We start from the raw sequence: 21,804 nt of genomic DNA, 5'->3' as shown, positions 1-21,804 counted from the left end.
TCTGAAGTAGGTTAAGCCCGCCCACCCCTCCATTTCTAATTTTAGCCTTTATTCTTTAATGCCTTAATGTGTGTAAAGCCTCTGAAAACCTCAGGGACAGATCTTATTTAATTAAATGCCCCCATACTATTGTTTCTACTCCCAGCCTCAGCGCAGCACACAGGATAGCCAGTGGTGCTCACTGAGTAGTTAGGTTTCAGAGTAGCAGCCGTGTTAGTCTGTATCCGCAAAAAGAAAAGGAGGACTTGTGGCACCTTAGAGACTAACCAATTTATTTGAGCATGAGCTTTCATGAGCGATGAAGCGAGCTGTAGCTCACCAAAGCTTATGCTCAGATAAACTGGTTAGTCTCTAAGGTGCCACAAGTCCTCCTTTTCTTTTTACTGAGTAGTTAAGCGATATTTCTTTTTATGCTCATTATTCAATACGGGGCCTTATTTACTGCCCATCGTCCTGACTCTGGCCTGCGCACAGAATTGCCAGCTTCTTCGTGGGTCTTGGGAACATCCCAAGCCATGGTGATGAGCGAGAGACGGAGATCGAGCGAGATGGGGAGAGCAGGGGGCTGGAGCCTGAGCGGGACCCCGCGGATGGCCGCTGGGTAGTGCTCCCTGCTTAGGTTCCGCCTCAGAGGCAGCCACCGTGGCGGGGTAGCTGAGGGGCCTCGGCGGCAGCAGAACTAGTCCTGCCGGCCAGAAGGAGGGGCTGACTCTGGGCTGCGGGCAGCCCCACGTGGCCGGCTGGGCTGGATCCCTGCTCCGGCTCCTCCTGGCTTCCTCTTCCGTCCGGCCCGGAGCCTGCCGCGGGGGACGGGGCCAGGCGGGAGCTTCTCCACTGTGGGCGAGCCCGCCCCCTCGCTGGCGGCTCCGCTCGGCCGGGCAGGCATGGGCCGGGCGGCTGGCTGCCCGCAGTAGCTCGGAGCGGGGGCAGGGGGCGGCCCGGGATGCGGGCGCAGAGCCGAGGCCGCTGAGCTCCGAGCGGGGTTTGCGGCGGAGGCTCCCCGCAGGATGAAGCCCGACGGGAAGGTGGTGCTGCTGGGGGACATGAACGTGGGCAAGACCTCCCTGCTGCACCGCTACATGGAGCGGCGCTTCGAGGACACGACCAGCACGGTCGGGGGGGCCTTCTACCTCAAACAGTGGGGGCCCTACAACATCTCCATCTGGGACACTGCAGGTAACCCCCCCCTCCCCCCGTCCCACCCCCTTTCTGCGGGCCACGCGCCTGGGGCAGAGGCTGCCGGGGTGTCCCGAGCCGAGCTGCGCCGCGCGGGGGATTCCTGGAGCCCCGGCACCCTGGCCACTCCGGGCTGTTGCGGTGTTGGGGCGTCAACCAGCCGGAAAAGTGAGGTGTCTCCCCCCCCGCCACCCCATGGACGAGCGGCTGGAGAGGCTGTGTAGCCCGGAGCTGGCTCGGCTCGGCTCCCGAGGCTGGGTTCAGGGACAGAAATCCGGGGTGCGGTGGAGATGGGGTGCGGGTGGGTTGTGTTTCTGCAGAGCGCCCTTTGGTGCGATGGGAGAGCAGCTGCATGAAAGCCCGTGGGCGGCGTTTGCCGGCTAACCGACTGCTCCCCCGCGGCTGAGCTGGGCCCAGGTTTTCAAGCGGCCGCCACATGATGTACAGTCTCATGTCTCAGATGGGGGGACTTTCTCATGGCTTAAAAAAAAAAAGGGGGGGGTCGATGTCTTCGTGGCACGAGTGGCTGTTGTACGTGTTACGTTGTTGTAACTTTAAAAAAACACTTCAAAGGGAGGGGAATGCCTGTAACATAGTCTAGTACAGCGCTTCTCAAACTGTGTGAGTGGGGGCCCCGAGGTGGGGCGCAACCCCATTTGAATGAGGTCACCGGGGCTGGTGTTAGATTTGCGGGGCCTAAGCCTGAACCCCACCAGCTGGGGCCGAAGTCCAAGGGCTTCAGCTCTGGGCAGCGGGGCTCCAGTTACAGGCCCCCCAGGGCAGCAGGGCTTGGCTTTGGCTTTGCCCCGCCTCCCCCCATCTGGGGCAGCAGGGCTCTGGCAGGCTCAGGCTTCGGTCCCCACCCCGGTCATGCAGTAATTTTTGTTGTCAGAAGAGGATCAGGCGGCACAGGAGTTTGAGTTAATTCTTCTCCGCTAAGTTCCAGGACTCCAAACGGGGGCAGGACAGTGGGGAGAGGCACTGATGTGTTCATTCTGTTGCCATGTTCAGTAGGGTAGCTTCCCCCCAGTTTTGTAACAGGAATGTTTTTTCCCCTATATGTCTGATGCCTAGCCCATTTGCACACTCATGTCATATAAAAACTTAAAATAAGTAGTAAGTCTAAAATGAGATGTATTTATGATGGACTTATATGCATTTGTAAGGTGCTTGTCACTGATATTTGGGGCACTCTTTACAAAATTTAGATGAAAATTAGGGGGGGTGGCGAATCTCCTCACTTTTGTCTAGCTGTAGTAGTGGTCAGAACACTTTTCCTATAAGGCCAGTGCCAGACACTTACCCATCCACGGTAGGAATTACAAAGACATTAAAATACTCCTAGCTAGTTAGAAGCTGGGGCAAATTTTTATGTTCTGTAGCATGCTCCAGGATCAGATATATGCACCCTATGGATAGTAGTGGAGAGATCTGGTTTGAAAAATGGCTCTCAAGTTCAGTGAACACTCTTGTATGTTTAATATTGAATCATTCTTTAGAACAACTTGTGCAGGATTCAAGAACTTCTGACAATATCATCACTGAAGCAAGACCAAGGTTTTATATTTAACTGAATAGTGTCCAAGGAGAAAAAAAAAATGAAAACCTCTAGTACGGTTCATGCTTGCAAAACTTTGCCAGAAATGGAGAACTACATAGCATGTAATGCCCTAGTTTCCATTTGGTGACGCTTAGGCATTAACAGGAAAGTCTAGTGACTTTCCGCATGTTTCATCAATACCAGTGCAATAAATATACTGTCCAGCTGACACAGACTTAATTATTTCATCAAGTCCTATGAAGTGGCTTTTGCTGAACTGTGTGTGGAGAAGAAACTACTGAAATTTCTTAAGGAAAAATATTTATTTGGATAAGTGATCAAACATTGTCTGATTTATTTGTTTTTTCTACATTTATGTTTCTAATTTTATGTAGCAAAATGCAGTTAAACAAAGATGATTCCATACCAATAGCTTCATGTATTTCAAGCTCCTTATCTCTCCTTTTTGGAGTTTACTCTTCTCCCGCTCCTTTCCTTTCTTCCCTCTCCCACCCCCCACCCAAAAAAAAAAACAAAAAACAAACCCAAAACACCTTATGAAACTTAAGAGCCAGTTACTGAACTGCTTTTCTTAATGTGGTAGTGAGGAGTATGTGGTGTTGGGGGTAGCTGATTGTCTCTGCTGTGACAGACCCATGTAAATGTAGGTAATTGATAGATGGAATTTGTTTCAACAGAAGAAATACTAGTTATATTATAGCTTCAGTAAGACGGTCTCCACTTATTTTTCTCAGTTTTCTTCTGCATCCCTGTCCTTGAGAGGAATTTTTTTTTTAAATAAAGAAGATCCCATCTAGCCCTACACTTCTATCACTCCCTCCCACCCTTGTCTTTTCTAGATTTACATAATCTCCACACCTAGTTTTAGTCCCACATTGTATCCACTAGTTTTGTTAATTGAGGAATGGGAAGAACTTTTTTTTGGGGGGAGCTTGGTTAAAGCCCCAATACCACCCTTTTAAATATGTATACAGTAGGAAAGGCAACTCTTGAGCGACTCAAGGCAATTCCTTCTTTTTCTGCTCATGGACTGTATTTCACCTTTGCAACACTTGCAATTCCTGCTGGCCTACAAACGGAATTGGGTTAGTCCACTAGTAGGTTCCATCTCAGTTGCTGCATAAGCAAGCCCCTGGACTGAAGTCTCCAGCTGATACAATTCTAGGAAAAAGTTGAAACACATTTATAGTGACAGGTTTCAGAGGAGCAGCCGTGTTAGTCTGTGTCCGCAAAAAGAACAGGAGGACTTGTGGCACCTTAGAGACTAACCAATTTATTTGAGCATAAGCTTTCGTGGGCTACTGTGGTGGCTGAAGTTGCTCTAACGTAGATATATCTATATGTTCCATTCTGTGCATCCGATGAAGTGGGCTGTAGCCCACGAAAGCTTATGCTCTAATACATTTGTTAGTCTCTAAGGTGCCACAAGTCCTCCCCTATTTATAGTGAGTTAGCTTCCTGTATAGCATCACTGATTTTACCTCTACCAGGTGAATGTTGAATGAGCTTTAAATCTGTGTCGTGAAGATGCGTTTAAAACTTCCTTTGGCAGTCTATTCCATTACTTACCTGATCTAAGAAGTTGCTTGTTGCACGCTGAACTCATATATCTTATTTTAGGAGTCAGAAATCAACTAGCAGTAAATATATTTGCAAATATGCACATATCTGGAAAAAGACAAAGCAGAAATAGATGTTGGATGACATTCCTAGGAAGGCCTCAGAAATTAGTACTCAGGCTTGGTCTATGCTACCCAGCTAGATTGACGTAAAGCAGCTTACATTGACCTAATTATGTCAGGGTACACACTACAGCCTTGCTCCCACTGATGTAAGTGCCCTATTCCACCCCCTTGAGAGGTGTAGGGCTTATGTCAGTGTAGTTAGGGCGACACAGTGTCCGTGTAGACACTGCGTTACTTACATCGACTGGCGGCTGTCATTCTTGTCAATTTCACAGCTCCATGCTGGAGCTGTGAAATTGATAAGAAACCTCTGGCTAGCGGTTAGCTCCAGCTAGAGCTTGGGTGCCTGTCATCCCAGCTCTCTGATTCCAGTCAGGCTGCTGCCTGTGCTTACCTCTGGGAGCCGTGCTGCCCCGGGCTCTTCACTCCCAGATGGGCTGATGCTTGGGCTCCCCGAGAAGCCCAGGCGGTTGCCCCTCCTCTCCTGGCAGGGAGATGTGCGAAGCTGAGAGCCCTGGCTCTCAGCCCGCTACACTGCCCCTCTTCAGTCAGTGGAAGTGCTCCTTGTGTGGACGCACACCACTGACAAAAGGAGCGTAGTATGGACATACAACCACTGCATTAATAACTGTGGTGGCTGAAGTCGATCTAACATAGGTCGACTTAAGTTTGTAGTGTAGACATGCCATACGTTTTTGTTTTTTTTTTGTTTTGTTTTAAATGGAATCTGGTTTCTGGAGCATGCACTGAGCAGAGCACTTGCTTGGTTGTCTTGTCTTTGGGTATGTCTACACTGCACACTAAACCCAGACTCTGACTCAGCTTTGAGCTCAAGTCCCTCTTCCATTTACCGTTGGATCAGTCTGAGTTGGGTCAGCAAGCCCTCAGGACCCTAGTATGGATGTGGGTCAGAACCCAAGTTCCACTGTGACTCAGGTCCAAGCCTTGTCATTTTGCAACGTGGATGCAGGCCAAGCTGCAGAAGGTCTGTGTGGTGTGGTATGGATACATTAGCACAGCTGAGAGACCCTGGTCCAGCAGTTGTATACCCAGGCTTACATTGCAGAGTGGACGCTCAAGCACTGTCTTGGAAGCACCAAGTCCACAGGCCCGGGTCCCACAGCTTAGTGTGCAGTGTAGACATTTTCCAGTGTTGCCAAGTAGATGGGCTGTTGCTTCCTGGATCAACTGAAGCTTTAAGGTTGGAATTATCATCACTAAGGATAGTGAGTGACAGCAATCCTGTCTAGAGGTCACAAAAACTTGAACCACTGTGGCCGAGACAGAGTCACATTAGGGTGGCATAGGTCTACTAGCCAGCCACAGATTGATGTTTTTAGCAGCTGTAGCTATTTGTGTATCCAGCAGCACTGAGGTGCTAGAACAGAGGAGAGCAAACTATGGCCTGCTGGCCACATCCAGCCCGCGGGACTGACCTCCCTGGCCCTTGAGCTCCAGGCCAGGGAGTCTAGCCCCTGGCACCTCCCCCACTGTCCCCCCTCTCCCGCAGCCTCAGCGTGCTGCGCTGCCAGCGCTCTGGCCCACTGCTCTTCCCAGGCGGCGGGGCTGGCTCTGGCAGGGCTGTGAGCACCTGCTGCTCTGAGCAGTATGGTAAGGGGGTGGGGAGTGGGGGGGTTGGATAAGGGGCAGGGGGTTCTGGGGGGCAGTCAGGGGACAGGGAGCGGGGGAATTGGATGGGTCAGAGGTTCTAGGGGGGTGTGGTCAGGGGATGGGGAACAGAGTGAGGTTGGATAGGCGTGGAAGTCCTGGGGGGTCTGTCAGGGGGCAGGGGTGTGGATGGGGTCGGGGGGGACAGGGAGCAGGGGGAGTTGGATACGGGGTGGGGTCTGAGGGGGGCGGTTAGGGTCGGGGGGGAGTCCCAGGAGGGGGCAGTCAGGGGACAAGGAGCGGGGGGGGGGGTTGGATGGGTCGGAGGTTCTGAGGGGGGCAGTCAGGGGGAGGGGGCGGTTAGGGGGTGAGGGCCAGGCTGTTTGGGGAGGCACAGCCTTCCCTACCTGGCCCTCCATACAGTTTTGCACCCTGATGTGGCCCTCTGGCCAAAAAGCTTGCCCACACCTGTGCTAGAAGGACTCTGGAAAAGCTCCCTTTCATAGACCAGTAGAATTCATGGGAATTGTTTATCTGAAATCGTCTTTAGCTAACTTTGAATTCTGTAGCTTTGTTAAATCCTGGCATACAAATGTCAAACACCATAAAATCTTGCCATTGTTTTTATAATAGTATTTTTAAATGAGCAGTATTGTGTGGTGACAACAAGTATTTTTAATGTTTAAAGCAATATACACACTGCATATCACTACAGTCTATGAGTTTGAGATGGGAGTCAAATTTAATAACTATATGATAAAACAAATACCAGGGAAAAAAAAGAAAATCGAGGGAATAGTGGGAAAAGGTGAAGGGATCCTCTTGGCAGTATCACTGCTCATGGCAAAACTGTGGAATTTCACACTTACACCTCCATGTTAATATATGAGTACAAATAATATACTGCATGTACCTATAGAATCTGTAGACTATCCCAGGGGTTCTCAAAACACATTTTTTGGTGGCCTCAGAGTGCAGCCACCAACTCTTTCTGGTGGTCACTCTGACAATTTTTGCTAAAATACTTAATTAACTTTAGGAAAAATAAACAAATATGCACATATCCATGTCCAAATCATTGTCATTTATTTATGTAGGTTTTTTTTTTTTTTGCAGACTCAATAATAAAAGTAATGTACAGTTGTCTCTATTCACTATTGGACCTAAACAGACTAGAAACACAAATAAGGTGCTTTGCATGTTTTGCTTTTTTTGGTTGGTTTTTTTTTTTTTAGATGTGCTAGGTAGTAAATCTGCTACTGTGAAAAGTGATATTTGTGTATTTGTTAATATCACTTTTCACAGGAGACTTAATTTGTCCCCCAGCTTGCCGGGGATGAGTAAGCCCTAGGTGGGGAGGGAGGCAGGGAGGACCAGGGACGATGTGGGAGTGAGCCTGGAGCCCTGCGGCTGGGGGATGGAGTCTGCTGCCACATGGCCAAAGCCTGCCACCCAGGGCCAAAGCCTGAGCCCCACTGCCCCCAGGAAGGTTGCCTGGTCCTACAGTGTTTGTGCTGCTGGTCGTTTTGGGGAGGGGTGGCTGCTTTGTCCCACTTTCCCCCCATCACCACCCAGGGTGCTGTGGCCACAAGAAGAGCCCCTTGTGGTCGCATGTGAGAAACGCTGGACTATCCTAATATGTAGTTTTTTAAAAAAAAACCCAACAACCAACTTAAGGAAGTTTTGGGTTATGAAACAAGAGGGACGAGAAAGTAAATTGACTGATCACTCTGACTGCAAGAGTAACACAGATGTGAAAAGTACATACTGCTGCCATGTCAAGTTTATCACTGATCTCCTGAGTCCCTTAAAATATGTTTCATGTTGATCAGGCAAACCTGCACATCCTGCATTGTTACTAAAGCATACTTTGGCACAGAACTAATCAAAATATCTGTTTCCAGGAAAGAGTTGAATTTTCATGACAGACAACTAATGATAACAGAACATTGAGTCAAACATCTAAAATGTGACACTATCAGTCTTGTATATAGCATCATCGCAGCCTACCGAGTACAGGTACCTTGTTTTACATGGAATCTTTAAAAGCTGTTGGCTAGAAACACTGAAACTCTAGTTTGAAAAATTCCAGCAGTCAAAGGAAGTTTTACTGAAAAATACACCAGTTCTTACCTTCTCTTGCTGTACTCACTAATCTCTTTGGCAGGTTCAGCCTGAGAGGTCATGGACCTAATTCAGCACTCCCATAGACTTTAAGGTCAGAAGGGACCATCATGATCATCTAGTCTGACCTCCTGCACATTGCAGGCCACAGAACCTCATCCACCCACTCCTGTAACAGACCCCTAACCTCTGGCTGAGTTACTGAAGTCCTCAAATCATGGCTTAAAGACATCACGTAACAGAGAAACCACAATTTACACTTCATGTGACCCAGGTCCCATGCTGTGGAGGAAGGGGAAAACCCCCAGGGTTTCTGCCAATCTGACTAGTGGGGAAATTCCTTCCCGACTCCAAATATGGTGACCTGTTAGACCCTGAGTATGTGGGCAAGATCCAGCAGCTAGTCACCTGGGAAAGAATTTTCTGTAGTAACTCAGAGCCCTCCCCATCTAGTGCCCTGTCTCCAGACACTGGGGAGCCTTGCTACTGGCAGTTGCTAATGGGCCACATGCCATTGTATCCAGTCCCATCATACCATCCCTTCCATAACCTTTTCAAGCTGAGTCTTGAAGCCTGTTAGGTTTTTTGCCCCCACTGCTCTCCTTGGAAGGCTGTTCCAGAACTTCTAACCATCAGAGAATGAAATCTTCATCTAATTTCAAGCCTAAAACTTGTTGATGGCCAGTTTATATCCATTTGTTTTTCTGTCTACATCGGTGCTTAACTTAAGTAATTCCTCTCTCTCCCTGGTATTTATCCCTCTGATGTATTTCGAGAGAGCAATCATATCTCCCCTCAGCTTTCTTTTGGTTAGGCTAACCAAGCCAAGCTCTTTGACTCTCCTCTCATAAGGTAACTTTTCCATTTCTTGAATCGTCCTAGTAGCCATTCTCTGCACCTGTTGTAGTTTGAATTAATCTTTTTTAAACATGGGAGACCAGAATTGCACACAGTATTCCAGGTGAGGTCTCACCAATGCCTTGTATAATGGTACTAACGCTTCCCTGTCTCTATTGGAAATACTTCGCCTGCCTGATGCATCCTAGTACTGCATTAGCCTTTTTCACGGCCGCATCACATTGGTGGCTTGTAGTTATCCTGTGATCAACCAATACACCCAGGTCTTTCTCCTCTGTCTCTTCCAACTGATAAGTCTCCAGTTTATAGCAAAAACTCTTGTTATTAGTCCCTAAATGCATGATTTTGCACTATTAAATTTCATCTATTTCTATTACTGCAGTTTTCAAGATCCTCCAGATCTTCTTGTATGATATTCTGGTCCTCCTCCATATTGGTAATACCTCCCAACTTTGTCACCTGCAAATTTTATTAGCACAGTCTCCCGCTTTATGCCAAGGTCAGTAATACAAATGATTGGTCCTAAGGCTGATCCCTGAGGAACTGCACTAGTAACCTTCCTCCAGCCTGATGGTTCATCTTTCAGTATGACCTGGTGTAGTCTCCTCTTTAACCAGTTCCTTATCCACCTTTTAATTCTCATATTAATCCCCATCTTCTCCAATTTAACTAGTATTTTCCCATGTGGAACTGTATCAAGTGCCTTACTGAAATCCAGGTGGGTTTGTCTAAATAAATCAGTTATCTTCTCAAGGGGGAGATCAGGTTGGTCTGGTTGGTGCAATGTGCCAATCAATCAGTCAGTCCCTATGCTTACACTTAAGTGTTGTGCTGAATCATGATAAACTAAAGTACATGCATAAATGCTGTACTAGACTGGGGCCTAAGAGCAGGCCAGGTCATTCTGGGTGAGGCTCTGCTCCTCTCCAGTCCTTTGCACTCTCATTCTTACCTCAGAAAGATCAATTGCTAAGTTAAGTCCACATCTCTTATGTTTTTCTTTGTACATGCACTTTAAGATGGGAGAATAGAAACTGGAAGAAAGCTGGGGAAAATTTTTTTTTTCATATAGGATTTTTCACAGTAAATAACCTTTTACTGTTGAACTCATATGGCTGCTAAAATAATTAGGCTTTGCTCTATATAGGTAATTGAATATTTGTGTTTTAACAATATTAAAATATCAAAAAACAGAATTACTTTACTATTAAAACCTAACTCCATGCATTAATTTTTAAAAAGACTCTTTAACTCATGAGAATTTTCTTCCTGAAGCTAGTAACTAAACTGTGAACTGTATGTCTACAAAGTATTACACTATTTAAAAGGTAATACATTGCTGGATTGGAATTTTATTTTCAAAACACACAGGCCCAGATTTTTAAAAGTATTTAGGCTTTGCAGCGCTCAGTAACACCTAACTCAGTGGTTCTCAAACTTTTTTTTTACTGGTGACCCCTTTCACATAGCAAGCCCCTGAGTGTGCCCTCCCCTTATAAATAAAAAATACGTTTTTATATATTTAACACCATTATAAATGCTGGAGGCAAAGCGGGGTTTGGGGTGGAGGTTGACAGGTCGCGACCCCTCCCATGTAATAACCTCATGACTTTCTGAGGGGTCCCAACCCCCAGTTTGAGAACTGATTTAGGAGCCTAAGACCTCCTTTAGAATGAGATTTAGGCTGCTAAACTAGGTAGGCATTGGAATGCTGAGTGCTGCAATGCCTAAATACCTTTAAAAATCTGGACTTTAAGCATGTGCTGTATTGAGACCTCCTTGGTAGTTTGTGCAAAAAAAAACAACAAAAAAAACCAAGCAACAGAAGTGAGATCCTCAGCAAAAGGATCTTTCTCTGTCAAAATGGCTGTAGAATCAAAGGCTGGAGAATGAAGGATGTTAATATATATTAAAATATAATTTTTTTTTCTGGCAGCTGACAGCAGTCATGGAATATAACAAGTTCTTCCTGTTGTGAGTAGGCCGTGAGCTGCTTTGAGTTAGAGCCCATAGCCTTTCGTCTTCTCCAGGCTGGAGTTCAAATGCAGATTGAAATTCTGGTGGCCTTACAGGAGCCCGGCTTGTTTAAATGGAAAATTACCATCTGGTTTGTGAATTAGTGTTTTAGCAGCTGCTAATTTCTTTGCGGAATTTTGTCTCTATGGTAAATTTAAATGACTTGCATTTGTACCGTTGGCAGATTAAAAGGAATGTTCAGCAACAACAAAACTTCTCAATTACTAGCTGTCTCTTCTAGACGTTTTGTCTAATGCTGGCTCATTGTCAAAGTAACAGACTTGCAAGTTAATGGAAAGTATTTCACAAACTGTATTTGCTGAGGCAATAATAGTATTTTACAAAAGGGGCTGGCTAATGAATTTACCACCAGACAGTCATGTGTTTGCATAGGAATGACAAGGCGTGATGGTTAGAACTGCCGCCCTCCCACCCCCGTTTGGTTTAGCTGTGTGCATATGAGAACAGACTCCCCCACAGCAAAAAATAATTAGCTATGAACCAGTTGTAATGCTTTCCTTCAGCATCTGCAGATTTCTTCCATGATGGGGAGGGGGAATCATAAACATGCCCTGAATTGCAATGTATCCTCTTTATTTTGACAACAAAGCTGACTTTTCTCTGAAGAATGACCTCACTGCATCTGAGCGCTCTCTCTCTCATGATGATCATGGGGGTGGGAAATGGAGGCAAGAACAGAAAGTTTGCTTTAAAAAAAAAAACCATGGAAACATGGTTTTTCTATGATTATAAATCTTTTCATCTCCGAGATTTGTCTGCCTGGGCACAGTACAGACAGTGGGCTGGTCTAAACTACAGCTTAATTTGGTGTAACTTAAATCACTCGGGGTGTGAAAAAGACATCCCCCTGAGCAAAGCAAGTTATATTGACTTAAGCGCTGTCCACAATGGCGCTATGTCTGTGGGAAACGCTTAAGGAATGGGATGGAAAATACTGTGTGCCCTACTGGTCACCATATCTCAGAAGAGATATTGCAGAATTAAAGGCAGTTCACAGAAGAATATCCAAAAATGATTAGGGAAATGGAAGTTGCCTTCTATAGATAGGAAACTTTTGCTTTCCCTGTCCCGTAACTTGAGGACATTCAGTTAAATTAAAAGCTTGCAAATTCAGAACTGATAAAAGGAAATACTTTTGTACACTGTGTGTAATTAGAATGTAGAAACTAATTACAACAGTAAGTTGTCGGGGCCAGGAATTTAGAAAGATCCAAAAGGGATTGGATGCTTACATGGATAATGAGAACATCCAATTAATGGTAACAAATTTTGGAAGAGATGCTAAAACTCATGTTTAAGGGATTAAGCCAACATTTACTAGAGATCAGGACGAGCGCTGATGTGGGGGCCATGTTACCCCACATCTGCCTACTTTGTGGTTCTTACACTTTCCTGTGAAGTATCTGGAACTGATCACTGTGAGAGACAGGAGACTGCTTTAGATAGGTCTTGTTGGATCCAGCATGGCAATTCCTGTTTTCCCAACTCTGAGTTTAAATCCATACTTGGTTTGAGGTATTTAAGAATACAGTGTAAAAAAAAAAAAAAAAGAAAACCCAGCACTGTTCTAGCATACACTCACTGAACTATCATGTTATTTCTCATGTCTCTCTCGACTTGTTCGTGACTGAAACTTTCCAGAACCAGTAAGTCAATATTTCACAAAAGTCATAACCAAGGGAAACCGCTTAGGGTCCACACACAGTTCAATTTCAGTAATTGAAGACACCTTCCTTTTTGAGTTTCTAATTTTGAGAGGAGGCAGGAGGAGATTTGTGAAGATACTCTGTCATACTCAGACGATTATAGGGGTTAATTTTGATTGAGATGTCCTTGAGAGAGGGGGAAAATACACCTGTTCAGTCTTTGGAGAACAATGTTTTAATTTGGAAACCTGCTATTTAGTATAGAGGAGTTTGAAAAAGTCTGAGATTAACCTTGGATTGAGTGAAGATGTATAGTTTAAGACTTATTCTTTTTCTGGTTGAGTACCAAACTGAGGTTGAGGAAGGTCTGGAAAAAATAGCACACTCTTCCCTACGCTATGTCTGCAGTGTACCCTTCCGCCCTTCCCCAAGAATGAATAAAGTATTTAAAGAACTTGACTAATTTAACAATTTACAAATGGTCAATAAAATTTCAATTCAGTGTCTAATAACCTTGTAAGCTTTCTATAGCTAGTGGTGAAATATCAAGGGACTGTGTGTGTGTATTGTGGGTTTGTTTGGTGTGGTGTTTTTTGTTTTTAACTACAGTGAAAACTTTTTGGTGGGGACAGGACTTGCGGGAGAGAAACTGATGGACTGTGGGATACGCAATGAGGTATGGAGTCTTTCATTTCAAAGTCACTGATTTATAATTTGGCTCAGTTTCATCACAAGCAGAAGCTGATTGTTTCACTAGTTGTCCAATTGCCGTATAAAAAATTGTCACCCTTGTTGGCATTCTCAGGAAATGGGCCAAAGACTGATTTACCCTCCTTGGCAAGGTTGAGGATGTATTAACTGGGCAGTGTGGGGAAGCTTACACAGCTGTTGCCTGTACTGTACTTGTTCTGTTCAGGAATGCAAAACGTCAGCCTCCTGGACCGCCTTTCACAAACATAAAACTCAAAGTTAAAATGTCTATTGCAGCTTTGTAAGACATTACTGTCTGAGCGATATTTTTCTTTTGTTCCTGTGCGAACAATACTTTCTCTACTTGAATATTCTCTCCATTCTTCTGTGTTGAAAACCTTGTGGAGAACAGTGAATTTAGCTTAATTAACTGCAGCATAAAGAAGAGTATGTAAACCTGACTTCACATTTTATGTGCCCAATAGTAATTCTAATTGTCTAAGTTTTATGCTAATTGGATACCAATTTGAGAATGGATGCCAGATATTTACTTAAATGACTTGGCTATCCTATGTGATATTCCCATTGAACTAAAAGCAAAGTGCAGTGCATTCATTTTTATGTTCAAAGGACGTGGTATTTTCCAGCAGTAGTGTCTTTGAGTGCTCAGGAAGAACAAGTACTCTGCTTATTGTACATTGTATACGGTTCATGGTCAGTGAGCCTCCCTCTTGAGGACAGCTGTCTAATACAATAATTAGTTCATCTTTTAGGTGAGCTGATGTTTCATTCACTGCAAGTGCCACATCTCTGCAAGTTTTACCAAGTGATTGATGTATGTTGTAAGAAATTGAAACAAGCCCTTAAATGTAGTTTACGAAACAACCACTAACTGCCACTTTTCTAAACTTCTCCTTTTAAGTGACTTAAGGGCCTGATGCAGGATGATATCATACCCTAGAGCCGTATGAACTTTCAAGCAATTCTAGCAGTGCCAGCATTTCACCTTCAGTTGAAATTGTAAATGTAGTAATTCCTTGTTTGAGTCACCCTGGACTAGTGCAATATATTAAAGACAACATTCTTTGTACGGCGTTTCATAAGAAAAGGCATTGATTCAACAATAGAGGAAAAATATAGTATTTGCTCTCATTATAGAAAATGTTGGGAATGAAAGGATCCTATTTCTTTTCCCTGAGTCCCAGTGACCACCTGTGTTTTCAGGGAGTGCTGAATGGGACTCTCTTGGGATTTGATCAAAGCTTTTTCTATAAATCCTATGTTAAGATTCTTTCTCCCACTGCTGTGGCTGTAAGATTCATCTGCAGGGACTGAACGATTACAAGTCTGGGAAGCAAGACTTGGACAGGGTGATTAACTTTAGGTCTTGCATGTGGCACTGCAGAGCTGGCCAAAGGAAGTGGTTTTTTTTGTTTTTTAATTTGAGTGAACTTTAGCGCACATGCAATTTGGAGACCTGCAGACTGAAATTTTTAATAGCAGGACAAACTAGGCAGTGGGAGTGCAAGCTTTTCCTACCCTGCCTCATCAGTACTTCTCTCCTGATTTGGAAAAAGCAATTCCAAAAGTGAAAATATTAAGTCTCTATGTCTCTTTTGAAGTTTGGGCTCTCTCTGCCTGTTAGAGACTGGGACTGAATGACAGGATGGATTACTGGATAAATTACCCTGTTCTTTTCACTCCCTCTGAAGCATCTGGCACCAGCCACTGTTGGAAGACAGGGTACTGGGCTAGATGGGCCTCATATACTTATTACAATAGAGCCAAATGTGGTAGTGCATCTTACAATGTAGACAACTTGCTTCACATAGGCCATCATATGTCTTGTGTGTGAAGAGCTTTGGCTGCTAGTTACTAATTTGGACCGTATTCTAACTAGTGACCTGAAGGTGGGCTCCAATATATGCGTCTTGTGACATAAATGTGAACTAGGATGCACTCAACAAGTCTGAGCTCTTCACTTTGATTTTACATTCTTTTTGCAGATAAAAGGGAAGTTCACAGTATATTGCAAATTAGTGTTAGAGCCCTGTGAGAATTCTAATAGGACCCTATACAGGAACAGAAATTTAGAATCCATTAATTTCATATCACTAAAACAGACTAAAGACTGTACAAATACTTTACAGTGAACCAAAATTTCTGTATTTCTGAGTTCTTTCTTCTGTCTTCTTTCATATTCAAAAGGAATCATATCTCAGAGAAGCAAGTACCCATCTTGGATTTTTCATGAGCTTTTCCATCTTGAAAACACCCCATTAATCTCTTGCGCAACATCGTGTTTTCAGACAGATTCCTTCCTCTTCCAAAGTTCTGCCAGCCCATAGTTTGATGCTGTCAGAAGATGAAAGCAGCTTTGTTTAATGGAGTAGATAAGATTCTATCAGAGGGACCCAAAAGCACTTCCAATGGATGGATTAATATATCCTTTTGGGGGGGGAAAAACCCCATTGAGACTTAAAATGTAATGAGTATTCCTGTGCTTTGGGACTGACTTTCCTACCAAATATGGATAGTATGCCTTTCATACTATATGCTGTCCAGCAGTCATCCAACACACTCTTGTACAGTTTTTCCAAAAATAGTGATGTAGGGTACTGCTGAAATAGGAAGTTATGTTTTTATTTACTGTTAACATGTCTCTCCAGTATTTGAGTTCTCCATTATATGTGGCAATGTGTCAAAAAATTAAGAAGTAAAATAAAATCCCAGCTATTTCATTTCACTAAATCGTTGTGTCTGAAATAAAGGTCCGGGTTGGTGAGAACTGCCGATGAATGCCTTACCCTCAAAGTTGTCATTATAGGACTCAGTGAAGCATGTTGCTAGCAGGAGCAAGGGAGATTAATCTGTAGGTCACCTTGAACAAGGGAACTCTTAAATTTTGTTGTGCAGTAATAGCCTTCAAAATGGAATGTAAATGTATATCTGACTTGCGCTATATAATAGCTGTTTACTTGGACACCATCCAAGTTTCACAGTTACTTAAACTTGCCAAATCCACTATCCTTCCATATAGAGGAATTAAACCACGTGTGGGCTTTGTGTCTGGGCTGACTAGACCAAAGCACAGTTGTGGCAGGTAAGACCTCCTGGCCTAAGGTTAGGAATGGGGCAGGTGAGGCTCCCTGGCCTAGGGCCATTGTCTGCTGGTTGCTCTGCTCAGACTGCTTGATGAAAGAATTCTCAGGATCAGTGCTGCAAATTTTTCCTGCTTTTCTATGGTCGGTTAAAAGTGCCAAACAAACCAATAACGAAGACTCTATTTGAATGACAACTTGACACTTTATGACTGTCTGGGATTGAATAAAGCAGTTGTTTGCCTCTTCAAAGACAAATGAGGTTAGAATAAATTATTTGTATATCTGTCTGCACTCCCAATTCAGAGTCATCACATAGCATATTTTTAAACGGTTTACTTTGTCATGAATCCATTTGGGTGTCTTTATAAATTTAATGGCTCCAAGGTTTTACCCCACTTTACTGGTTTGTGTTGGCCTCCAAAAATAAAAAGTAGAGACTTATTCCCTTCACTCTACTCATGTCCATGTTGCAAGGCTGCAGCCATATTTCAGGACTCATTAAGGACTGTTTAAAATGGACCCAAAAGGGAAACCAGCTTATGTCTTATTTATCTGACCTTAACAGCAGAGTTTCATAATCTAGTTAAAAAGGAAAGGAGGACTTGTGGCACCTTAGAGACTAACAATTTTATTTGAGCATAAGTTTTCGTGAGCTACAGCTCACTTCATCGGATGCATGCAGTGGAAAATACAGTGGGGAGATTTTACATACACAGAGAACATGAAACAATGGGTGTTACCATACACACTGTAACAAGAGTGATCAGGTAAGGTGAGCTATTACTAATGGGGAGGGGGCACCTTTTGTAGTGATAATCAAGGTGGGCCATTTCCAGCAGTTGACCGGAACGTGTGAGGAACAGTGTGTGTGTGGGGGGGGAGGAGTAAACATGGGGAAATAGTTTTACTTTGAGTAATGACACATCCACTCCCAGTCTTTATTCAAGCCTAAGTTAATTGTATCCAGTTTGCAAATTAATTCCAATTCAGTAGTCTCTCGTTGGAGTCTGTTTTTGAAGTTTTTTTGTTGAAGAATTGTCACTTTTAGGTCAGTAATCGAGTGACCAAAGAGATTGAAGTGTTCTCTGACTGACATCTCTTGATGTCTGATTTGTGTCCATTTATTCTTTTACATAGAGACTGTCAGATTTGGCCAGTGTACATGGCAGAGGGGCATTACTGGCACATGATGGTATATATCACATTGGTAGATGTGCAGGTGAACGAGCCTCTGATATTGTGTCTGATGTGATTAGGCCCGATGATGATGTCCCCTGAATAGATATGTGGACACAGTTGGCAACGGGCTTTGTTGCAAGGATAGGTTCCTGGGTTAGTGGTTCTGTGGTGTGGTGTGTGGTTGCTGGTGAGTATTTGCTTCAGGTTGGGGGGCTGTCTGTAAGCGAGGACTGGCCTGTCTCCCAAGATCTGTGAGAGTGATTGGTCATCCTTTAGGATAGGTTGTAGATCCCTGATGATGCGTTGGAGAGGTTTTAGTTGGGGACTGAAGGTGATGGCTAGTGGCATTCTGTTCTTTTCTTTGTTGGGCCTGTCCTGTAGTAGGTAACTTCTGGGTACTCTTCTGGCTCTGTCAATCTGTTTCTTCACTTCAGCAGGTGGGTACTGTAGTTGTAAGAACACTTGATAGAGAGCTTGTAGGTATTTGTCTGAGGGGTTGGAGCGAATGTGGTTGTATCGTAGAGCTTGGCTGTAGACAATGGATCGTGTGGTGTGGTCTGGATGAAAGTTGGAGGCATGTAGGTAAGCATAGCGGTCAGTAGGTTTCCGGTATAGGGTGGTGTTTATATGACCATCGCTTATTAGCACTGTAGTGTCCAGGAAGTGGATCTCTTGTGTGGACTGGTCCAGGCTAAGGTTGATGTATGACCATCGCTTATTAGCACCGTAGTGTCATACTGGACACTACGGTGCTAATAAGCGATGGTCATAGCCAGAAGAGTACTGCTGGAAATGGCCCACCCTGATTATCACTATAAAAGGTTCCCGCCCCCCACCCCCACTGGTAATAGCTCACCTTACCTGATCACTCTTGTTACAGTGTGTATGGTAACACCCATTGTTTCATGTTCTCTATGTATATAAAATCTCCCCACTGTATTTTCCACTGCATGCATCTGATGAAGTGAGCTGTAGGTCATGAAAGCTTATGCTCTAATAAATTGGTTAGTCTCTAAGATTATGTCTGCACTACGAAATTAGGTCTAATTTATAGAAGTAATTTTTTTAGAAATCATTTTTATATAGTCGATCGTGTGTGTCCCCACACAAAATGCTCTGAGTGCATTAACTCGGCGGGGTGCTTCCACAGTACCGAGGCTAGCGTCGACTTCTGGAGTGTTGCACTGTGGGTAGCTATCCCACAGTCCCGCAGTCTCCGCTGCCCATTGGAATTCTGGGTTGAGATCCCAATGCCTGATGGGGCAAAAAACATTGTCGCGGGTGGTTCTGGGTACATGTCATCAGGCCCTCCCTCTGTGAAAGCAATGGCAGACAATCATTTTGCGCCTTTTTTCCTGAGTTACCTGTGCAGACGCCATACCACGGCAAGCATGGAGCCCGCTCAGCTCACTGTCACCGTATGTCTCCTGGGTGCTGGCAGACGTGGTACTGCATTGCTACACAGCAGCAGCAACCCATTGCCTTGTGGCAGCAGACGGTGCAATAGGCCTGAAAACCATCCTCATCGTGTCCGAGGTGCTCCTGGCTGCCTCGGTAAGGTTGGTCAGGAGCGCCTGGGCAGACATGGGCACAGGGACTCAATTAGGAATGACTCGACCAGGTCATTCTCTTTAGTCCTGCAGGCAGTCCTATTGTACCATCTTATGGTGAGCAAGCAGGAGATGAGGATGGCTAGCAGTCCTATTGCACCATCTTCTGCCGAGCAGCCAGGAGATGTGGATGGCTTGCAGTCCTACTGTACAGTCTGCTGCCAGCCAAAGATGTAAAAGATAGATGGAGTGTATCAAAACAAGAAATAGACCAGATTTGTTTTGTATTCATTTGCTCTCCCTCCCTCCCTTCCTCCGTGAAATCAATGGCCGACAATCGTTTTGGTGAGGTCTGTCAGGGGCACCTTGAAAACTTCAATGGAGATTCAGTCCTGCCTGAAATACCAGAGGGAGGGATAGCTTAGTGGGTTGAGCATTGGCCTGCTAAACCCAGTTTTGAGTTCAATCCTTGAGGGGGCCATTCTGTGTGACAGTTGTTTTTGTTTCTCCTGGATGTAAAGCCACCCGCTTTGTTGATTTTAATTCCCTGTAAGCTAACCCCGTAAGCCATGTCGTCAGTCGCCCCTCCCTCCGTCAGAGCAATGGCAGACAATCGTTCCACGCCTTTTTTCTCTGCAGGCACCATACCATGGCAAGCATAGAGCCCGCTCAGATCACTTTGGCAATTAGGAGCACGTTAAACACCACGTGCATTATCCAGCAGCATATGCAGCACCAGAACCTGGCAAAGCAAAACTGGGCAAGTAGGCGACGTCAGCACGGTGACGAGAGTGATGAGGACATGGACACAGACTTCTCTCAAAGCATGGGCCCTGGCAATGTGCGCATCATGGTGCTATTGGGGCAGGTTCATGCTGTGGAACGCCGATTCTGGGCCCAGGAAACAAGCACAGACTGGTGGGACCGCATAGTGTTGCAGGTCTGGGACGATTCCCAGTGGCTTTGAAACTTTCGCATGCATAAGGGCACTTTCATGGAACTTTGTGACTTGCTTTCCCCTATCCTGAAGCGCATGAATACCAAGATGAGAGCAGCCCTCACAGCTAAGAAGCGAGTGGCGATAGCCCTGTGGAAGCTTGCAACACCAGATAGCTACCGGTCAGTCGGGAATCAATTTGGAGTGGGCAAATCTACTGTGGGGGCTGCTGTGATGCAAACTATTTGTTTCTTCTTGATGAAACCCCCCACCCCTTGGTTTGTTCTACTTCCCTGTAAGCTAACCACCCTCCCCTCCTCCCTTCGATCACCACTTGCAGAGGCAATAAAGTAATTGTTGCTTCACATTCGTGCATTCTTTATTCATTCATCACACAAATAGGGGGATAACTACCAAGGTAGCCCAGGAGGGGTAGTGGAGGAGGGAAGGACAAGGCCACACAGCACATATGCTGGAGCATATTAGTTTGATCTTCCAGCAGCCTCAGCATTGAATCCTGCCTCCTCTCGTCAAGCTGCCGCCACCTTTTCAGCTTCAGCCCTCTCTCCAGCCCGCCACTTACTCTCCTCAGTCCGCCACCTCTCCTCCCGGTCATTTTGTGCTTTCCTGCACTCTGACATTGTCTGCCTCCACGCATTCGTCTGTGCTCTGTCAGTGTGGGAGGACAGCATGAGCTCAGAGAACATTTCATCACGAGTGCGTTTTTTTCGCCTTCTAATCTTCACTAGCCTCTGGGAAGGAGAAGATCCTTGAAACACATGCAGTTGGTGGAGAGAAAAAAAAAAGGGGAGAGTGGTATTTAAAAAGACACATTTTATAGAACAATGGGTACACTCTTTCACAGTAAACCTTGCTGTTAACATTACATACATAGCACATGTTCTTTCATTCCAAGATCGCTTTTTGCCTCCCCCACCATGTGGCTAGCCCCTCCCCCCTCCCCGTGGCTAACAGCGGGGAACATTTCTGTTCAGCCACGGGCAAACAGCCCAGCAGGAATGGGCACCTCTGAGTGTCCCCTGAAGAAAAGCTCCTTATTTCAACCAGGTGACCATGAATGATATCTCTATCTCTCTGCGTTATCCTCAGGAGAGTAAGAACGGATGTTGTTTGAACACCAGCAAACATACACTGCAATGCTTTGTTCTACAATGATTCCCGAGTACGTGCTACTGGCCTGGTGTGGTAAAGTGTCCTACCATGGTGGACGGAATAAGGCTGCCCTCCCCAGAAACCTTTTGCAAAGGCTTTGGGAGTATGTCCAGGAGAGCTGCAAATGCCAGGGCAAATTAATCATTAAACATGTTTGCTTTTAAACCATGTATACTATTTTAAAAGGTACACTCACCCGAGGTCCCTTCTCTGCCTGGCGGGTCCGGGAGGCAGCCTTGGGTGGGTTCGGGGGGTACTGGCTCCAGGTCCAGGGTGAGAAACAATTCCTGGCTGTTGGGAAAACCGGTTTCTCTGCTTGCTTGCTTCATCTTCTTCCTCGTCCGCAAAACCTGCTTCTATGTTGCCTCCATCTCCATTGAAGGAGTCAGACAACACGCTGGGGTAGTGGTGGCTGAACCCCCTAAAATGGCATGCAGCTCATCATAGAAGCAGCATGTTTGGGGCTCTGACCCGGA

The 21,804-nt window shown here is 45.2% G+C and overlaps 1 protein-coding gene across 1 annotated transcript in view; it reads left to right on the top strand.

Annotated features, from left to right (window-relative positions):
- Nucleotides 1–708: 708 nt before the first annotated feature.
- Nucleotides 709–21,804, top strand: part of RAB20 (RAB20, member RAS oncogene family) — a 50,295-nt gene continuing 29,199 nt past the window's right edge. The window contains exon 1 of the mRNA XM_073349722.1: nucleotides 709–1,176. Within this exon, the coding sequence (XP_073205823.1) occupies nucleotides 1,008–1,176 (169 nt within the window). The 5' untranslated portion in view covers nucleotides 709–1,007. The remainder of the gene's footprint in view (nucleotides 1,177–21,804) is intronic.

This window comes from Lepidochelys kempii, chromosome 1 (assembly GCF_965140265.1).
Source record: "Lepidochelys kempii isolate rLepKem1 chromosome 1, rLepKem1.hap2, whole genome shotgun sequence".
NCBI lineage: Eukaryota > Metazoa > Chordata > Testudines > Cheloniidae > Lepidochelys > Lepidochelys kempii.
The sequence above is the reverse complement of the archived record's forward strand: the minus strand, read 5'-3'. Positions and strand labels throughout refer to the sequence as shown.